Below are 17,384 nucleotides of genomic sequence, written 5' to 3' on the forward strand. Positions count from 1 at the left end.
CGCTTATGGCCACACTTACGTAGCTTTAAGACATTGAAGGAGGATTTCCCATTGGGGACACTTTTGAAATGATGTACTCCTAAGTGTGTGACAGATGGTCATAATATAAACGTGTGATCCAAATCTCTTCCGTTGTCCTTCTGTAAAGAATGAGCTCCAGAGTTGACAATAAAGCTTTTAATACAAATGACTTAAAAAATATACACTTATTATTATTCTGGCTTGGAATCAGAACCATTTACAAGTATTCCCAGTATGTGATGGGCAGAGCAGAAGAGATATCAACAACAGAAACAGTAGAAGCCATTATAACAGTGAAATACAACAGTTTAATATCTATATATGTTTATAGCAGTTATTTTTCTCTGTTCATTGTCTCCCTTTCGGACAAGACAGACCAACGCGAACGTGTGCAGAGCGGGTGGCCGTCCTATCGCCTTCAACCACAGCACATGGGCCGCCATTTTCTGTTTATTTCCCGATGATTCTGCGAATTGAATTCGCCATAGTTTTTCGACACCCAGCAGGTGATCTACTGCGCATGGCCGGACGTTAGTGTTGGTCTATCTTGTCCTTTAGACGTTTGTTATTATTATTATTTATTTTTTACAGAAGCGAAGGAAACAGCAGCAAGTCTATATTTCTTGTCTGTCTTTGGAGCAGTTGACTCCTGCATTTGACCCCATGATGCTCAGGCTGTTGACCGGGGGGTGGGGTCACTATTGCAGGTTAGATTTGGACAAAAGTATTTTTTTCCCCATCACGGCAGACCATCGTCCTCAGTATTCTTCTTTGATAGTCATTGGTATAGACGGAGACACTAAGCCGCCACTGCTGCTGGTCACCATGGCAACGTTGCCGGGCATGCCAGAGCCTGGGGGAGTAGGTGTTGTTGTGGACGCAGGCTGAGGCTGTTGCATCTTCTTCTTGTTCACTTTCCTCTCTTTGGCACGCCGATTCTGAAACCAGATTTTTACCTATGGAATCAAGAAAAGATTTGATGTAAGTGCTCCGTGACTGGTCCAGTAAACTTTGAGAAAGGCGTGCGTGCGTGCGTGCGTGAGAGAGAGAGAGAGAGAGAGAGAGAGAGAGAGAGAGAGAGAGAGAGAGAGAGAGAGAGAGACAGAGAGACAGAGAGACAGAGAGACAGAAAATTGAGAGATTGTCCCCTGTCCCATGATGTTGTGTCTGACCTGTCGTTCTGAGAGGCTGAGAGACGTGGCCAGCTCTGCTTTCCTCCTGATGGTGATGTAGCGACTATAGTGGAACTCTTTCTCCAGCTCCAACCGCTGGTGATCTGTGTACACCACCCGGTACTTGTCTTTCGTTCTTGTCTTACCACCTGCAACAGAGTACGGCCATCTGTCAACTTTTATATTGCGTGTGTCATGTAGAAAAACGACTTATATTTTGACTAACTTTAATCCTTAAGAGTCTATTGACGCTTAATCCGTCAATTTCAGCTGGAGATATGGAAGGGCTGCATCTCAATCCAATGCATCCGCCTCTGTCGGCCTTCCACATCTGCGGTGGAAGGTGGCCGAGCTACAATAGTGTTTGTCACATGAGACATCCCGAAAATTGGTCTTCTTACAAAAATGTGTGTAACGTCCGAACGGTTTAGCCAACAAAACGAATATGACCACAAGATGAGACTCTCACGAACACGATGTGTCACGGGACTCATCTGAAGGTAACCCATACAAATTAATGAAAGTACGGAGGTAGTTTTGTGCCGACAAAAATAATGGGTTAATTAAATATGTGTCCAAAAAAACTCAAACATTTCCTGAGCTTTCTTATATCTCCTAGATATAGGACAGACACTTTAAAACCATATGACACATTATTTTTACTGTCTTTCTTACCATTTATGAATATGTTAGTCCAGTTGTTCCCAACGTTTTACGGTTACCGTACCAACAACTGAATTTAGCTTTGCCCCGAGTACCCTTGAAGGACCCCTTCATGTGCAGTTCAGAGGCAGGCCTATGGTGTTATGTCTCTTCCTGAGGATCGGCCAAGTACCCCCTGAGGATCGGCCAAGTACCCCCTGAGGATCGGCCAAGTACCCCCGGAGGATCGGCCAAGTTGGGAACCACTGTGTTAGTCAATGCGTTTCTATAGGCTACAGCAGTAAAGGGCAAATTCAATATTTTATCAAATCTTTTTTTTTATATACATAAAGGGGTCCTAAAATAATAAATCAAATAGCTAAATGATCCATGGTATGACCATCTTAAAACAACTCCATATGTTAGCTTAGTAGACCCCAGTATAAACTAGCCGAACAAATGTGATTCTGAGTAAGACTCCTTTTCACTAGGAGACAGGGCTTGACCTGCATTGGTTATAATGGGAGGATGACTGGCCTACTGTCCAGTCACATTTCACATTAACTTGCATGCCGTAAATAAACAACATTAGAAGAGTAAATAAAAATGACATCAGACATCTGTGAAAATGTGGTGTCTGCTTCATTTCATACATGAAACCTTTCACTAAAACACACACACACAGAGATAAAGTAGCAAAGCTCTGGGATCAACCCAGCCTTTTTAATCAGGTACCGTAAATCAAAAGTCACTTCATTCTGTCCATAGTGAATGAGGCACCTAAGTGCAGACGCAGCGACCAGGTTAAAGATTAAAATGTGTGAGCTGAGAGGGTGAGGGGGCTGCCTGTGAGGGCGCCAGGCCTGACGACCAGAGAGTTATCCAGACCATTAGGCTGTTGAAACACAGAACACACCCTCCTGCTCCCATGTTCCTCTAATTGTTCCTCTTCACCTCCTGATTCATAATTCTCTCATGACCGTTGTTTTCAAACTTCCATGTTGACCGAGGAGGACCGCTCCTAAACGGACGGCATCTGGGCACCTAATGAGGCACGTCATTATTTACGGCATGTATGTCTACGGGGTTATTGACCCATACAATCGTAATGCTGCGTTAATCAAAAACTGTACTGATTGTAGTGGCTCTCGTCGCCAGCGGCGACACAGTTTGCGGTCACATGGGAAGGCCACCAAGAGGCTCACTTTGAGCCTGTACATTAGCATTTAATTTGAATGTTAGGTGGCAAAGCATTGTAACGCTGCACTGGGAGAGACGAAACCGTAGAGGAGCCAGAAATATTCAACAGTCCGATGATAGTTTCTCTTGATGGAGCTACTAAAAATGCCAAACAGCATTCAAAGAACCCATAAAAAGAAAAAACATAATTCAGTCCAAATGTGAAACGTTTGAGAAGTGGTGGTGTTTACATTGCATAGGTGGAGATAAATCTAGAACTCTGCTTATTAAAAATGGCAACCACTGATGGCAAAACATTGCACTGTCCATTAATCTATGGAGCGCTGTACTTCTGTAATTACTACCATTGACGGCTGCTGAGATAAATGGTTAAGCAGTTGATGTTAAGGAGATTTTCTGGCCGGTACGATAAAGTGACATGGAGATCATCTGTAACATGGACCGTAGAACTCTCTGTCTGGGACATCCAGATAACCACATGGACTGGAACGACGAATTTTGGATAAAAATGTACTTTTGAAGCATCCACGTCCAATAGGTACAGTAAACTGGACATTTACGGAGGCCCAAAGTCTGTGCCCCTGAAGCCTTTGTAATCAGAAGCGGTCCCAGGCAGCCATTGACGACATCTTGATTTCTGATGGGTTTTCTACACAGGAAGAAAAGCGTTAAGAGTCATAACTCTCAGTCTGGGCAGTTTGGTCTACAGGATTCACATGGGTTCAAACTGCATTCCTGTAATTCAGTTTCAGTTATCTACCTATAATCTATGAGGCCAGAAGGAGCATGCATACTCTGAAATGATTTGCTATTTTCTCTTCGGGCCTGCTTTCTTGTACTGATAAAGGTGATTTAACACAAACTACTTCCGCCTTGAGACATAATTCCTAACACAGTATTACAACATAGAAAACTATTCTAGAGCCCTAGGTCGCTGACATACAAGAAGACAACAAACCTCTTAATTTGCCTAACAAGATCTTCGAACCACAGCAGACTGTTTCTTTAATTTGATCACTTGCAGGTTTAGGCGTCTCAGCTGACTCTAAAGAATTCCTATTGAAATTATGAAAAAATCCTGTAACATTATGAAATATGCAGATGTCGGGGGGAAAGGAGTGATTGCTCACGTAATAATTGTGACGTCTAAACCAGACAAAATCCAAATGAATTTGATGATGAGTATATTATGCCTATTATAGACTACATTATGCCTATTATAGACTACATTATGCCTATTATAGACTACATTATGCCTATTATAGACTACATTATGCCTATTATAGACTACATTATGCCTATTATAGACTATAGTATGCCTATTATAGACTGTATTATGCCTATTATAGACTACATTATGCTTATTATAGACTATATTATGCCTATTATAGGCTACTAGCCTACTACTATTACTATTCACTACTGATGATAGGCAATTATAATCATAACTATAATCATTGAGCGCTTATTATTTGAATAGGTCAACACACAATGCAATTAAAATGCATACCCTGCTTTACCCTCAACTGTACAACAATACATTGATTGCCGTGATCGGGAGTCCCACAGGGTGAAGCGTCGTCCGGGTTTGGCCGGTGTAAGCCATCATTGTAAATAAGAAATTGTTTTTAACTGACTTGCCTAGAGGTTAATAAAGGTTAATAGAAAATATTTTAAAAAATAAAAATAAACATTACATAGCCCAAACTACACAGATGTAGGATCTTCATTTGGGTGAGTTTGCTACAGCAGGAAACTTATTCGGCAGCAACAGGAAATGTGAATTATTAGGCTATGTGGATTATAATTAATTGAAATGTGTGTATGATAGAGTTTTTGTTGGGGCAATTCAAGTCTGACATTTCAAAGTGGAAATGACAAACTTTAGAAGCCTTTTTAAAACTCAAATACACTAGAAATGTGCATTTGGGGCGGCAGGGTAGCCTAGTGGTTAGAGCGTTGGACTAGTAACCGGAAGGTTGCAAGTTCAAACCCCCAAGCTGACAAGGTACAAATCTGTCGTTCTGCCCCTCAACAGGCAGTTAGCCCACTGTTCCTAGGCTGTCATTGAAAATAAGAATTTGTTCTTAACTGACTTGCCTAGTTAAATAAAGATCAAATAAAATAATTTCCTGCTGTCCAGAAAAATTTGCAGTAACAAAAGAGTCATCAAATTAAGATCCCACGTCTGTACCCATAAAACGCACGAGATAATGCACTAATTGAAGATGGCATGCGAGGTGTGATTCATGTGTTCACACAAGCACTGTAGTGAGGAGCAACTGTGCCAATGAGCGCAAAATATAAAGATTGACATATGATATTATATGACAATACACAGCAATGTCAAATACTTTTATGGGATTGGACAAATACTAAAGAAGGAAAGAACTATGAAAAATCAAGCGACAGATAACCCGGTATTCCATCTTTCTGAGTTGAAAAACGAATTCGTCTCTGAATTTAGAGAACAGGTGCACGCCATCATTCAAGGAATGTGACTCCCAAGGGCAGTGGTTCTGGTTTTGCTTTTCCCTCTAAATACAAAACAAATTCTACAGTATTTCAGCATCTTTGATTTGAGAAAGAAAATGGGCCAAGATATTGAATTTAACCATTCATATTTCATATGTATGTGGTTTGCTACATATAGTTTATTATTATTTTAATAAACATTTAAAAACGTGATTTAGCCTTTACTTGCTATGGTTTTATGGACAACCAAATGATCCACTTCTGATGATTGATTACAAAAATGTATGAAACACCTCAGTAACCTACCTGAATTTGCCGGTGGTACGCTCCGCCTCATCCAATCATAAGGGTTTCTGCGCTGAGAATTGGGAGACAGCTGCCCAACAGATGAGTTGATAGACGGGAGAAGCCCGGATTGTGGGACTGGAGAGAACTCTGGGGGACTATAGCCTATTGGCCCCGGATTAGATGTGGCCGGTCCTGTCCCCGGCCCATAGGGTGACCACTCTTCCCGGCTCGGCGGGTAAGCGGGGTTCCAGGCCCCCGTCTGGCTGTGGTGAGGGTCATTGTTAATCCCAGCAACGTGGTGGTATCCGCTGAAATCCGAATACTGTGGAGGTGCGGGGACAAAGTTCTGATGGTTCAAGTTTAGGCTGGGATGTCGCACTGGATTTGGGTACATGCTGGGTTCCTTCTCCAAAAGATAACTCACGTACATCTTTCCGTATGGGAACTCGTGCGCATAGTGTGCGTCAAGCGCGGTTGCTCCTGCCTCCTCTAACCCCAGGTTTCTGTTGAACCAAGGCCTCCTCTACCTGGCTGGTCTATAGCCTACTCTTCAACTTCTTGTTTGCTAAACACGCTGCCAGTCAAGAGGTGTCGCGCTGACGTCAACATTTTATAGCCCTCATCTCCCTCCCTCACCTTATCCCACCAGGGACAATTTGCATTAGAGACGGGCCTGCATTTCAAAGGCAACAGAGCACCAGCATCAAAGCCGTCACGGGCATTTAGAAGAATGCTACAAATCGCACAGGAGAAACTAACATGAGTTCATGTTGATTGTCTCAATGGGAGAACCTGTCACTGCATTGTCCGCATAACGCCCATACATGTCTTGTGGAATATAATGGTGAAGGGTCGAGGAACGTGGTAGCAAGGCCTGTAGTGGCCATGGCCTTAAAAAAAAAACTAAAAGCAGATAGCCTATCTATAAAATCATGTTGTGTATATAAAATGTGCCCCAATAAATCCCTATTAAATGTAAAATGACCCTATATACTAACCATACAATTTCCTTAGATAGCCTACATCCTGCCATGTGCTCATCTCTTACTTGTTTTGGGTGATATACTTCTTGTAATATTAGGCCTATATGTATATTTATTTCATGAGTTGGCCTATATATTTTACTCTCCCACTGGAGCATAACATATTTCAAGTGACATTAAGCGGGAAAGTATTAATATGTTATTTCTGTGCTGTGCTGAAACAGGTAGCCCGGCTCCAATGGCTGTATCCGGGGATTTCAAACAGATCGCTGAGGTGATATGCCGGTCTAGTCTCGTTGTTCTAAACCAGGAGGAAGTGGCTCATGGAATATTTCGAATTTTAATCAAACTCATTGCTCTCTCGGTGCCCCGAGTTTAAGCTTCTCTGTTGTTACCCCTCTTGTGCTTTAGAAATTGAATTGAACCAGTGAAAAAAACATGCAGGTTGTAGCTGAGTTTCATGAGGGTCACACATTTAAAATAGAATTTGTCTAAATTTAGATACCATTGAAATACATCGACTTTCAAACGAAATACGACTTGAAAGCTAAATCACACCGTCTATTTTGTAAAAACAATTAAAGGTCAAACATTAGATGTCCATCCAGGTCATTATTCTACTGTAATTCATTCAGACCTTAATGTTCAAGTCATAATTACTAACGAAATAGAATATAATATTTCAAGTTTTCCTTATTTTTTTTTCTTTAGATCTACAATTAGTTTATTTCAGTTGTCTACTATTACCGGTAATAACAAAACGTAATGTAATGTTTAGAAGCATTTTTTTCATTGGTTGAAGCATTTCAATAATACCGTTTTTAGCTCAATTGTTCTAAAAATATAAATAATTGTAGCTATTTATTAAAAAAAAGCTATTTATTTAAAAACGACATTTTTGATTTATGAAGGAGATTTCAAATATGTAAAATTGTACTTTCATTCCTGTCATACAATAACACAGGTGCTTATCATAACAACGTCAACAGTATAAACAATACAAACGAAAATAATTATAAACATAAAATTAGAACGATAACTATATAATAATAATTCATGAATTCAGTGTATTTCAGTTCAGGTGACAGTTTTTAGCATTCTGTCAGTATCAAAAGAAAATCAGACCTAGAAGCATTTGATCTAATTCAACATAATATATTGAAGGCTGTTTATTATATAACACTTTCTTTCCTTGTGGTTTAACAACCAGCACTAATCATTTTAAACAGTTTCGCCAGTTTGAACCAGTTAATGTTCAGATAATAACCCTATAATAACCTAGTAATAACAGTGGGAGCATACTGTACACCGTGAAGAAGCATTTGTGGGCAAGGGTACAGTGCTACAGAGGCTTTGAGCTTCCCAGTGTCTCGTGGCATTCTACTGTCCTCTCTCCTCTCCTTGTCACCTGTGTAGCTTTCTTGGGAGCACTATGTTCTGTGTGGGCTGGTGTGGTCACCTGTGCTCTGCGAGGAGGGGGACTGTGCTGTGAGGTGACCTCTGTCTGGCCCCTGAGGGGGTTCCTCCACCAGGCTGAGGGCCCAGGGAAGTGGCCCTGCTCTGGTTCCCCATGGCTCCCCATGGCTCCCTGTCTGGGACAGTGTTTGTCGGGCTCCGGGAGGACAGAGCGACACAATGACATGGGGAAGCCTCTCCCATCTCACCCGCCCTTAATGGTAAATATGCGTCCCTATCTGCCATTCTGCCACTGCTTCCCACAGACTACCAGTCTGCCTGCCTCTCTCAATTCAATTCAATTCAAATGGCTTTATTGGCATGGGAAAAATTGCCAAAGCAAGTGAAATAGATAACAAACAAAAATGTAATAAAATAATCCGAAATTGAATGTAAACATTACACTCACAACAGTTTCCCAATAATAAAGACATTTCATATTGTTATATTATTGGCTATAATAATGTATGACAATGTTCAAAAAGTTAAAGTACGAAAGGGAAAATAAATAAGCAGACGAATATAGGTTGTATTTACAATGGTGTTTGTGTTCCACTGGTTGCCCTTTTCATATGGCAACAGCTCACAAATCTTGCTGCTGTGATGGCACACTGTGGTATTTGGACTAATAGATATGGGAGTTTATCAAAATAATTGTTTGCTTTCAAATTCTTTGTGAGTCTGTGTAATAAGAGGGGAATATGCGTCTCTAATATGGTCATACATTTGGCAGGAGGTTAGGAAGTGCAGCTCAGTTTCCACCTCATTTTGTGGGCAGCGTGCACATAGCCTGTCTTTTCTCAACAGCCAGGAACGTGCAACATCAACAGCAAGGCTATGGTCACTGAGTCTGTACATAGGCAAAGCTTGTATTATTTTTGGGTCAGACACATTGGTTAGGTATTCTGTCACTGTGTACTCTCTGTCTAGGGCCAGATAGCATTCCAGTTTGCGCCGTTTGTTGGTTAATTATTTCCAATGTGTCAAGTAATTATCTTTTTGTTTTTCCCGTGATTTGGTTGGGTGTAATCGTGTTGCTGTCCTGGGGCTCTATAGGGTCTGTTTGCGTTTGTGAACAGAGTCCCAGAACCAACTGGCTGAGAGGTTCTCTAGGTTAATCTCTCTGTAGGTGATGGCTTTGTTATGGAAGGTTTGGGAGCCACTTCCTTTTAGGTGCCTCTCGAATTTAACAGCTCTTTTTTGGATTTTAGCGGGTATTGACCTGATTCTGCTCTGCATGCATTATTTGGTGGGTTGACGTTGTACACAGATGATGTTTATGCATAATTCTGCATGCAGAGAGTCTCAATTTGGTGTGTGTCCCATTTTGTGAATTCTTGGTTGGTGAGTGGACCCCAAATGTCACAACCTTAGAGGGCAATGGGTTCTATAACTGACTGAAGTATTTTTAGCCAGATCCTAGTTGGGATGTCAAATTTGATGTTTCTTTTGATGGTGTAGAAGGCCCTTCTTGCACCGTCTCTCAAATCGTTCACAGCTTTGTGGAAGTTACCTATCGTGCTGATGTTTAGGCCAAGGTAGGCAAAAGTCTTTCCTCTTAGGCAACGGTGTCTAGATGGAATTTGATAGAATTTCTCTCTGTGTTCCTCAGTCAAAGACACAACTGATGTATAAACATGTAATAGATGAACATGAATGTGTATTTCACAATTTTTCTTTCCCTGAGAAATGTAATTGTGAATTTTGACACATTTTCATGGGAAGAAATGAATAACACTCATGAAAATGGGTAAGATGAGAAAAAAGTTCAAAGCAGGCTGGGGAGGGGTGACAGTGTTAGGTCACACTTCACAACCAAGTGTGACTTCCTCGTCAACGCAGGGTGCCATGGAGACAGTCAGGGGGAATGACCCGACCTGTGTGTCATGGAGACAGTGAAGTCCTGACTGACTGGCTGACTGCTCTGTTGATTCAGCTCAATGCAACAGGTGGAGAAACGAAGGTGTACAGCCAAGAGGTCAATGTAATTCAGTGGAACAAGAGCAATGGTAAATTCACATTGTATACGTTTGTACAACATTATAATTTGGTCAATTGCTTCACATTTAATTCATGCTGAATGGCGTACTCCATGACTATTCCAAATAAAATGTGCCTTGAGAGAGAGATCAAATCGTTTTAAAATAAGAATTTGAGTCTCATTAGGGATCAGTCAAAAAAAAGACATCTTAATATTGTGGAAAGGTGTTGTGGTGTAGGTTTAGTTGAGATTTGTTGTTTGGCATGTTATGTTACCCTTCATTTTGACAACAAGGGCAGCTGTGATTTGTGTCATCCACATTTAAAATATTCTGCAGTCAAAGTTGAAAGGGCCAATCTGGAGTTTACAAAGCGCCTTTCTTTCGGCAAAAACCTGAGGGATGGGGATAGAGAAATTTGATCACTCTCAAATTCAAAGACAGAGCTATGGGTGTAAGGGACTGCCCATCAATGATATCAAAATGATAGTTTTAACCATGTTTGAGACTATATAGAGTTTGTTTACAGTTGCTTTGTTTACAATTGTTGGACCCCAAAAAAAGCTTCTATTTTGGGTTCTATATTCTTCAAGAATCAATTGGTACATATTGTATCAAAAATGGATGTAGCAAATGCTGAATGCTCCTTTAACGATTGCTTGACACTACAATTTTCAATTCTAATGTCATCACATTTACTAATCTTTTATTTCACAACCTCCCACACACAGTTGTGCATGGTGGTCATACGAGATTGTATGTGAACTGCCCTCTGTCTCCCCCTGTTGCATAATTTAGGAAATTGCATGGGGTTTATTTATTAGTCGCACACCGTAGCAAAATGTTTTACATCGTAGTAAAACGTTTTGCACCGTTTCTATTGGACACATTTAGGTAGGTTTTCCCTGTTTCATTGTGTTTGGTTCTGTTTGGTTCCTACACCCCAGAAGTGGAATGGGAGCAGATAAAGAAGGCATTGTTTTCTTTAAACTTAATTTTGTTGAGATAGTAATAGCAAACAAAACCTTGCATAGGCTTTATAAGAACACAGCAATAGAGTGAAATATGTATAACTGACAAATTGATTAAAGAAAACTAAGTTGAGAGTAAAGAGTGAGTGAACAGCAAATATAAAAATGTGCAAAGAAATCATTATTCTCTGAGCTGCCTCCTTGGTTTGGGATTATGTCTTCATGCGTCATTTCCTTTCCTTCAACTCCATTGGCCAAAAGTTCTCTTAACTACTCCAAGTTAAAAATAAATAATTATGACCTCATATTATCTCTGTTTATCGCTGCAGATCACCATGGAAACTGAGGGTCATACTCTGGGCATGCTCCAGTATTGGGATGGATCTGTGCTGCTGGTTTTCATGTGCAGGATCCTGTAGGTTCTCTCTCACACACACACACACACTCACGCACACACACACACACACATACACACACACACACGCATTCATGCACACGCGCGCACACACACACACACGCACACACACACACACACACACACACACACACACACACACACACACACACACACACACACACACACACACACACACACACACACACACACACACAGCTGAAAGAGTCTTGTGTCTGCCTGCGGTCAAGCCTCCGCTCCGCTCCCAGTTTGTCCCACTTCCGGAGGAACATATGGACCTAAATATCCCACGTGTTGACAGATGTGCTGAGTTAGGCTGCTCAAGAGAGCTGCTGGACGAACCTCCAACTCACAGAGCCATATGTACAGTGGGTGCTAACCCATTTCATTTGGTTTCTTTACATCAGTCTATTTAGATAAATTGCACTGTCAGATATAGATTTCCCCTAATGGTCTCTCTCACTTTGATTGCCATCCCACTGGGCACTGACTTGCTTTATGCTAAATAAATATTAGAATACTGCCCACTGAGCACAGACATCAATTCAACATTCATTCCACGTTGGTTCAACAATATTTCATTGAAATGATGTGGAAACAACATTGATTCAACCAGTGTGTGCCCAGTGGGATGCTACTATAATGTGCTCTGGTGCTGTACACCACATTACTTCTCATGTCTATCTAGGCTTTGAGCACTCCAAATGAAATGTTGCTCTACCACTCCTTACTGAAGTCATACATTATTCTCTGATACAACTGAATGGCAAGCTTGACGACATGCCAGATATGCCCAAGCACCATTAAGGCAACAGTAGAATATGTTGGTGTCTGTCAGCATGCTGAATTGGGTGGTGAATAGTCCTATTGTTCCTGCCAATCTGGAATACCTCACCATCAAATGCTGATCGCATTACCTCCTTACGCTGCCGTGTATATTCAACCCCAAGCCAACACCGCAACAGCTCTCACGAAACTACACGTCCTGGGGCATGTCCTGGGGAAACCGCATATCCTGGAAATCGCATATCCTGGAAACCGCATATCCTGAGAAATCTGAAGAAAACGCAACCGAAATTGTATCAACACATTTCCTTGCTTGGTTCTATTTTGCCTCAGAGTGGTCGCGAAGGAAGGAGGGTGCGGGCAGTTCTAGTTCTATTTCACCGCATAAGCGCTCACTCAGTCCGCACAAATTTATTAGCTCAGAATAGTTATCCAAGGACGGTGTTTTTGACAGTGACAACCTGCTGCTTCAGAGGACCGAAAAGTCTGGAAAGAGAACACTTTCTTTACCATGTATTTGTCTTTATATAAGTACATATTGTTAAATAGGAATAAATTATTTAAGCTGTTTTTAGATTGACGTGGCTAGCTACTGTACTTATATACCTCAGCCTGCCTAGTCAGCTAGCTAGCTAGCTAGCCAGACAGTTTTATTTAGCTAACATTAGCTAGCTAGCTTGCAAGCTACTGTAACTGTTATTGCAGCTTTCTGTTTGTATGTAGTTGCACTTCAATGGCATCCCTTGAGGAGATTTTCTTTTATCTTTCCAACCAGGCAAAGTACTATGAAGACAGCACTGATCTCAGCAAGAGGCACAACATGCAGAGAAATTCACAATTCAGGGTAACGTTAAGCAGTTAACTTCTATTAGATAACTAGACGGATTTAGCTATGTACAACCATTTTTCAACAACCATTTTCCATCTAACGTTAGCTAGTTGCTAGCTACAGTACAGCATTCCTCACTGAGTTCCCTGAATTCCTTGTAGTCATGGCAGATAATATTCAAATTTTTGGTGACTTCAATATTCACATGAAAAAGTCCACAGACCCAATCCAAAAGGCTTTCGGAGCCATCATCAACTCAATGGGTTTCGTCCAAGATCTCTCCGGACCTACTCACTGCCACAGTCATACTCTGGACCTCTTTTGTCCATTGGAATACATATTATGGACCATTTTATTACGTTTACAATCGCAACAAATAATTTGCTCAGACTCCAACCAAGGATCATCAAAAGCCATGCTATAGATTCTCAGACAACCAAAAGATTCCTAGAGGCCCTTCCAGACTCCCTCCACCTACCCAAGGATGTCAGAGAACAGAAATCGGTTAACCACCTAAATGAGGTACTACATTTAACCTTGCGTAATACCTTAGATGCAGTCGCACCCCTAAAAACAAAAAACATTTGTCATAAGAAACTAGCTCCCTGGTATACAAAAAATACCCAGGCCCTGAAGCAAGCTTCCAGAAAATTGGAATGGAAATGGCGCTACACCAAACTTGAAGTCTTCTGACTAGCTGGGAAAGACATTACCGTGCAGTATCGAAGAGCCCTCATTGCAGTTTGATCATCCTATTTTTCCAACTTAATTGAGGAGAATAAGAACAATCCAAAATGCATTTTTGATACTGTCGCAAAGCTAACTAAAAAGCAGCATTCCCCAAGAGAGGATGGCTTTCACTTCAGCGGCGATAAATTCATGAACTTCTATGACGAAAAGATCATGATCATTTGAAAGCAAATTACGACTCCTTTTTAAATCTGCGTATTTCGCCGATGCTCAGTTGTCCTGAGTCTGCACAACACTGCCAGGACCTAGGATCAAGGGAGACATTCAAGTTTTTTAATCCTATATCTCAGTGGGGCAAAAAAGTATTTAGTCAGCCACCAATTGTGCAAGTTCTCCTACTTAAAAAGATGAGAGAGGCCTGTAATCATCATAGGTGCACTTCAACTATGACAGACAAAATGAGAAGAAAAAAAATCCAGAAAATCACATTGTAGGATTTTTAATGAATTTATTTGCAAATTATGGTGGAAAATAAGTATTTGGTCACCTACAAACAAGCAAGATTTCTGGCTCTCACAGACCTGTAACTTCTTCTTTAAGAGGCTCCTCTGTCCTCCACTCGTTACCTGTATTAATGGCACCTGTTTGAACTTGTTATCAGTATAAAAGACACCTGTCCACAACCTCAAACAGTCACACTCCAAACTCCACTATGGCCAAGACCAAAGAGCTGTCAAAGGACACCAGAAACAACATTGTAGACCTGCACCAGGCTGGGAAGACTGAATCTGCAATAGGTAAGCAGCTTGGTTTGAAGAAATCAACTGTGGGAGCAATTATTAGGAAATGGAAGACATACAAGACCACTGATAATCTCCCTCGATCTGGGGCTCCATGCAAGATCTCACCCCGTGGGGTCAAAATGATCACAAGAACGGTGAGCAAAAATCCCAGAACCACACGGGGGGACCTAGTGAATGACCTGCAGAGAACTGGGACCAAAGTAACAAAGCCTACCATCAGTAACACACTACGCCGCCAGGGACTCAAATCCTGCAGTGCCAGACGTGCTTAAGCCAGTACATGTCCAGGTCCATCTGAAGTTTGCTAGAGAGCATTTAGATGATCCAGAAGAAGATTGGGAGAATGTCATATGGTCAGATGAAACCAAAATATAACTTTTTGTTAAAAACTAAACTCGTCGTGTTTGGAGGACAAAGAATGCTGAGTTGCATCCAAAGAACACCATACCTACTGTGAAGCATGGGGGTGGAAACATCATGCTTTGGGGCTGTTTTTCTGCAAAGGGACCAGGACGACTAATCCGTGTAAAGGAAAGAATGAATGGGGCCAATTATCGTGAGATTTTGAGTGAAAACCTCCTTCCATCAGCAAGGGCATTGAAGACGAAACGTGGCTGGGTCTTTCAGCATGACAACGATCCCAAACACACCACCCGGGCAACGAAGGAGTGGCTTCGTAAGAAGCATTTCAAGGTCCTGGAGTGGCCTAGCCAGTCTCCAGATCTCAACCCCATAGAACATCTTTGGAGGGAGTTGAAAGTCCGTGTTGCCCAGCAACAGCCCCAAAACATCACTGCTCTAGAGGAGATCTGCATGGAGGAATGGGCCAAAATACCAGCAACAGTGTGTGAAAACCTTGTGAAGACTTACAGAAAACGTTTGACCTCTGTCATTGCCAACAAAGGGTATATAACAAAGTATTGAGAAACTTTTGTTATTGACCAAATACTTATTTTCCACCATAATTTAAAAATAAATTCATTAAAAATCCTACAATGTGATTTTCTGGATTTTTTTTCTCATTTTGTCTGTCATAGTTGAAGTGTACCTATGATGAAATTTACAGGACTCTTGTTAAGTGGGAGAACTTGCACAATTGGTGGCTGACTAAATACTTTTTTTGCCCCACTGTATATGGCCCAGGAGGCCTGTAAACAGTAGCTATAAAAAGTGATTGAGTAGGCTGCATTTTTGTAAATTGAAATTTGCCATAGTAAATGTTAGCAACACCTCCGACTTTGCGAGATGTGTGGGGGATATGGACATTAGTGTAACCAGGAGGTGATGCCTCATTTAGCACAGTATATTCATCAGGCTTAAGCCATGTTTCAGTCAGGCCAATCACATCAACATTATGATCAATGATTAGTTCATTGGAAGTGAGGGATCTAACATTAAGTAGCCCTATTTTGAGATGTGAGATATCACAATCTCTTTCAATAATGACAGGAATGGAGGAGGTCTTTATTCCAGTGAGATTGCTAAGGTGAACACTGCCATGTTTAGTTTTACCCAAAATAGATCGATGCACAGACTCGGTCTCAATGGCTGAGCTGACTACACTGTCTGTGCTAGTGGCAGACTCCACTAAGCTGGCAGGGTGGCTACCAGCCTGCTGCCTGGCCTGCGCCCTTTCTCATTTAGGTGCTAGGGGAGTTATAACCCTGTCTATGTTCATAGATAAGATGAGAGCACCCCTCCAGCTAGGATGGAGTCCGTCACTCCTCAGCAGGCCAGGCTTGGTCTTGTTTGTGCGTGAGTCCCAGAAAGTGGACCAATTATCTACAAATTCTATATTTTGGGAGGGGCAGAAAACAGTTTTCAACCAGCGATTGAGTTGTGAGACTCTGCTTTAGAGCTCATCACTCCCCCTAACTGGGAGGGGGCCAGAGACTGCTGTAGAGCTCATCACTCCCCCTAACTGGGAGGGGGGCCAGAGACAATTACTTGATGCCAACACATCTTTCTAGCTGATTTACACTCTGAAGCTATGTTGCGCTTGGTGACCTCTGACTGTTTCATTCTAACATCGTTGGTGCCGACTTGGATAACAATATCCCTATACTCTACACTCGCCAGTTTTAGCCTTAGCCAGCACCATCTTCAGATTAGCCATAACGTCGGTAGTCCTACCCCCAGGTAAACAGTGTATGATCGCTGAATGTTACTAATACTACGAGTAATACTACAGGAAATGTAGTCGCCATTGACTAGGGTGTTCAATTTGTCAGAGCTAATGGTTGGAGGCTTCGTCGTCTCAGACACCGTAACGGGTGGAGGAGAGACCAGAGAAAACTCAGACTCTGACTCCGACTCGTTGCTTTGATACGGCAACATTTTCTCTACGCCCCATAGCAAAATATGTAAATTGCATAAAACATGTTTTATTTATCCCCACTGCCAATAGGGGGCTGCTAAAATGTTAACATATTCTATGTTTTTGTGTTCTATGTTTTCTATTTGTGTGTGTTTGGCCGGGTGTGGTTCTCAATCAGAGGCAGCTGTCTATCGTTGTCTCTGATTGAGACGTTCGCATTGTTGTTTTGTGTTTTAGTGTTCAGTCAAATAAAAATCATGAACACGTACCACGCTACACTTTGGTCCACACCTTCTTCATGCAACAATGACCGTTACAATAAGGTTCCACAGTTGACAATGTCATGGCAAAAAAAACA

At 41.6% G+C, this 17,384-nt stretch overlaps 1 protein-coding gene across 1 annotated transcript; it reads right to left on the reverse strand.

Moving 5' to 3' along the window:
- Nucleotides 1-779: 779 nt before the first annotated feature.
- Nucleotides 780-6,228, reverse strand: LOC139419614 (homeobox protein CDX-1-like). The gene is made up of 3 exons (XM_071169593.1): nucleotides 5,817-6,228; nucleotides 1,194-1,342; nucleotides 780-977 (listed from the first exon to the last, which is right to left on the reverse strand). The coding sequence occupies exons 1-3, from the start codon at nucleotides 6,226-6,228 to the stop codon at nucleotides 780-782; spliced, it is 759 nt and encodes a 252-aa protein (XP_071025694.1).
- Nucleotides 6,229-17,384: the final 11,156 nt, after the last annotated feature.

Source organism: Oncorhynchus clarkii, chromosome 10, assembly GCF_045791955.1.
Source record: "Oncorhynchus clarkii lewisi isolate Uvic-CL-2024 chromosome 10, UVic_Ocla_1.0, whole genome shotgun sequence".
NCBI lineage: Eukaryota > Metazoa > Chordata > Actinopteri > Salmoniformes > Salmonidae > Oncorhynchus > Oncorhynchus clarkii.

Bases quoted from the DNA above. Each gene is read 5' to 3' on its own strand.
- LOC139419614 (XM_071169593.1), bottom strand. From the start codon at position 6,228: ATGTACGTGAGTTATCTTTTGGAGAAGGAACCCAGCATGTACCCAAAT. The intron at 1,343-5,816 runs GTAGGTTACTGA...ACTCTGTTGCAG, and splicing joins CGTACCACCGGCAAATTCAG to GTGGTAAGACAAGAACGAAA. The intron at 978-1,193 runs GTCAGACACAAC...TTGATTCCATAG, and splicing joins TCAGCCTCTCAGAACGACAG to GTAAAAATCTGGTTTCAGAA.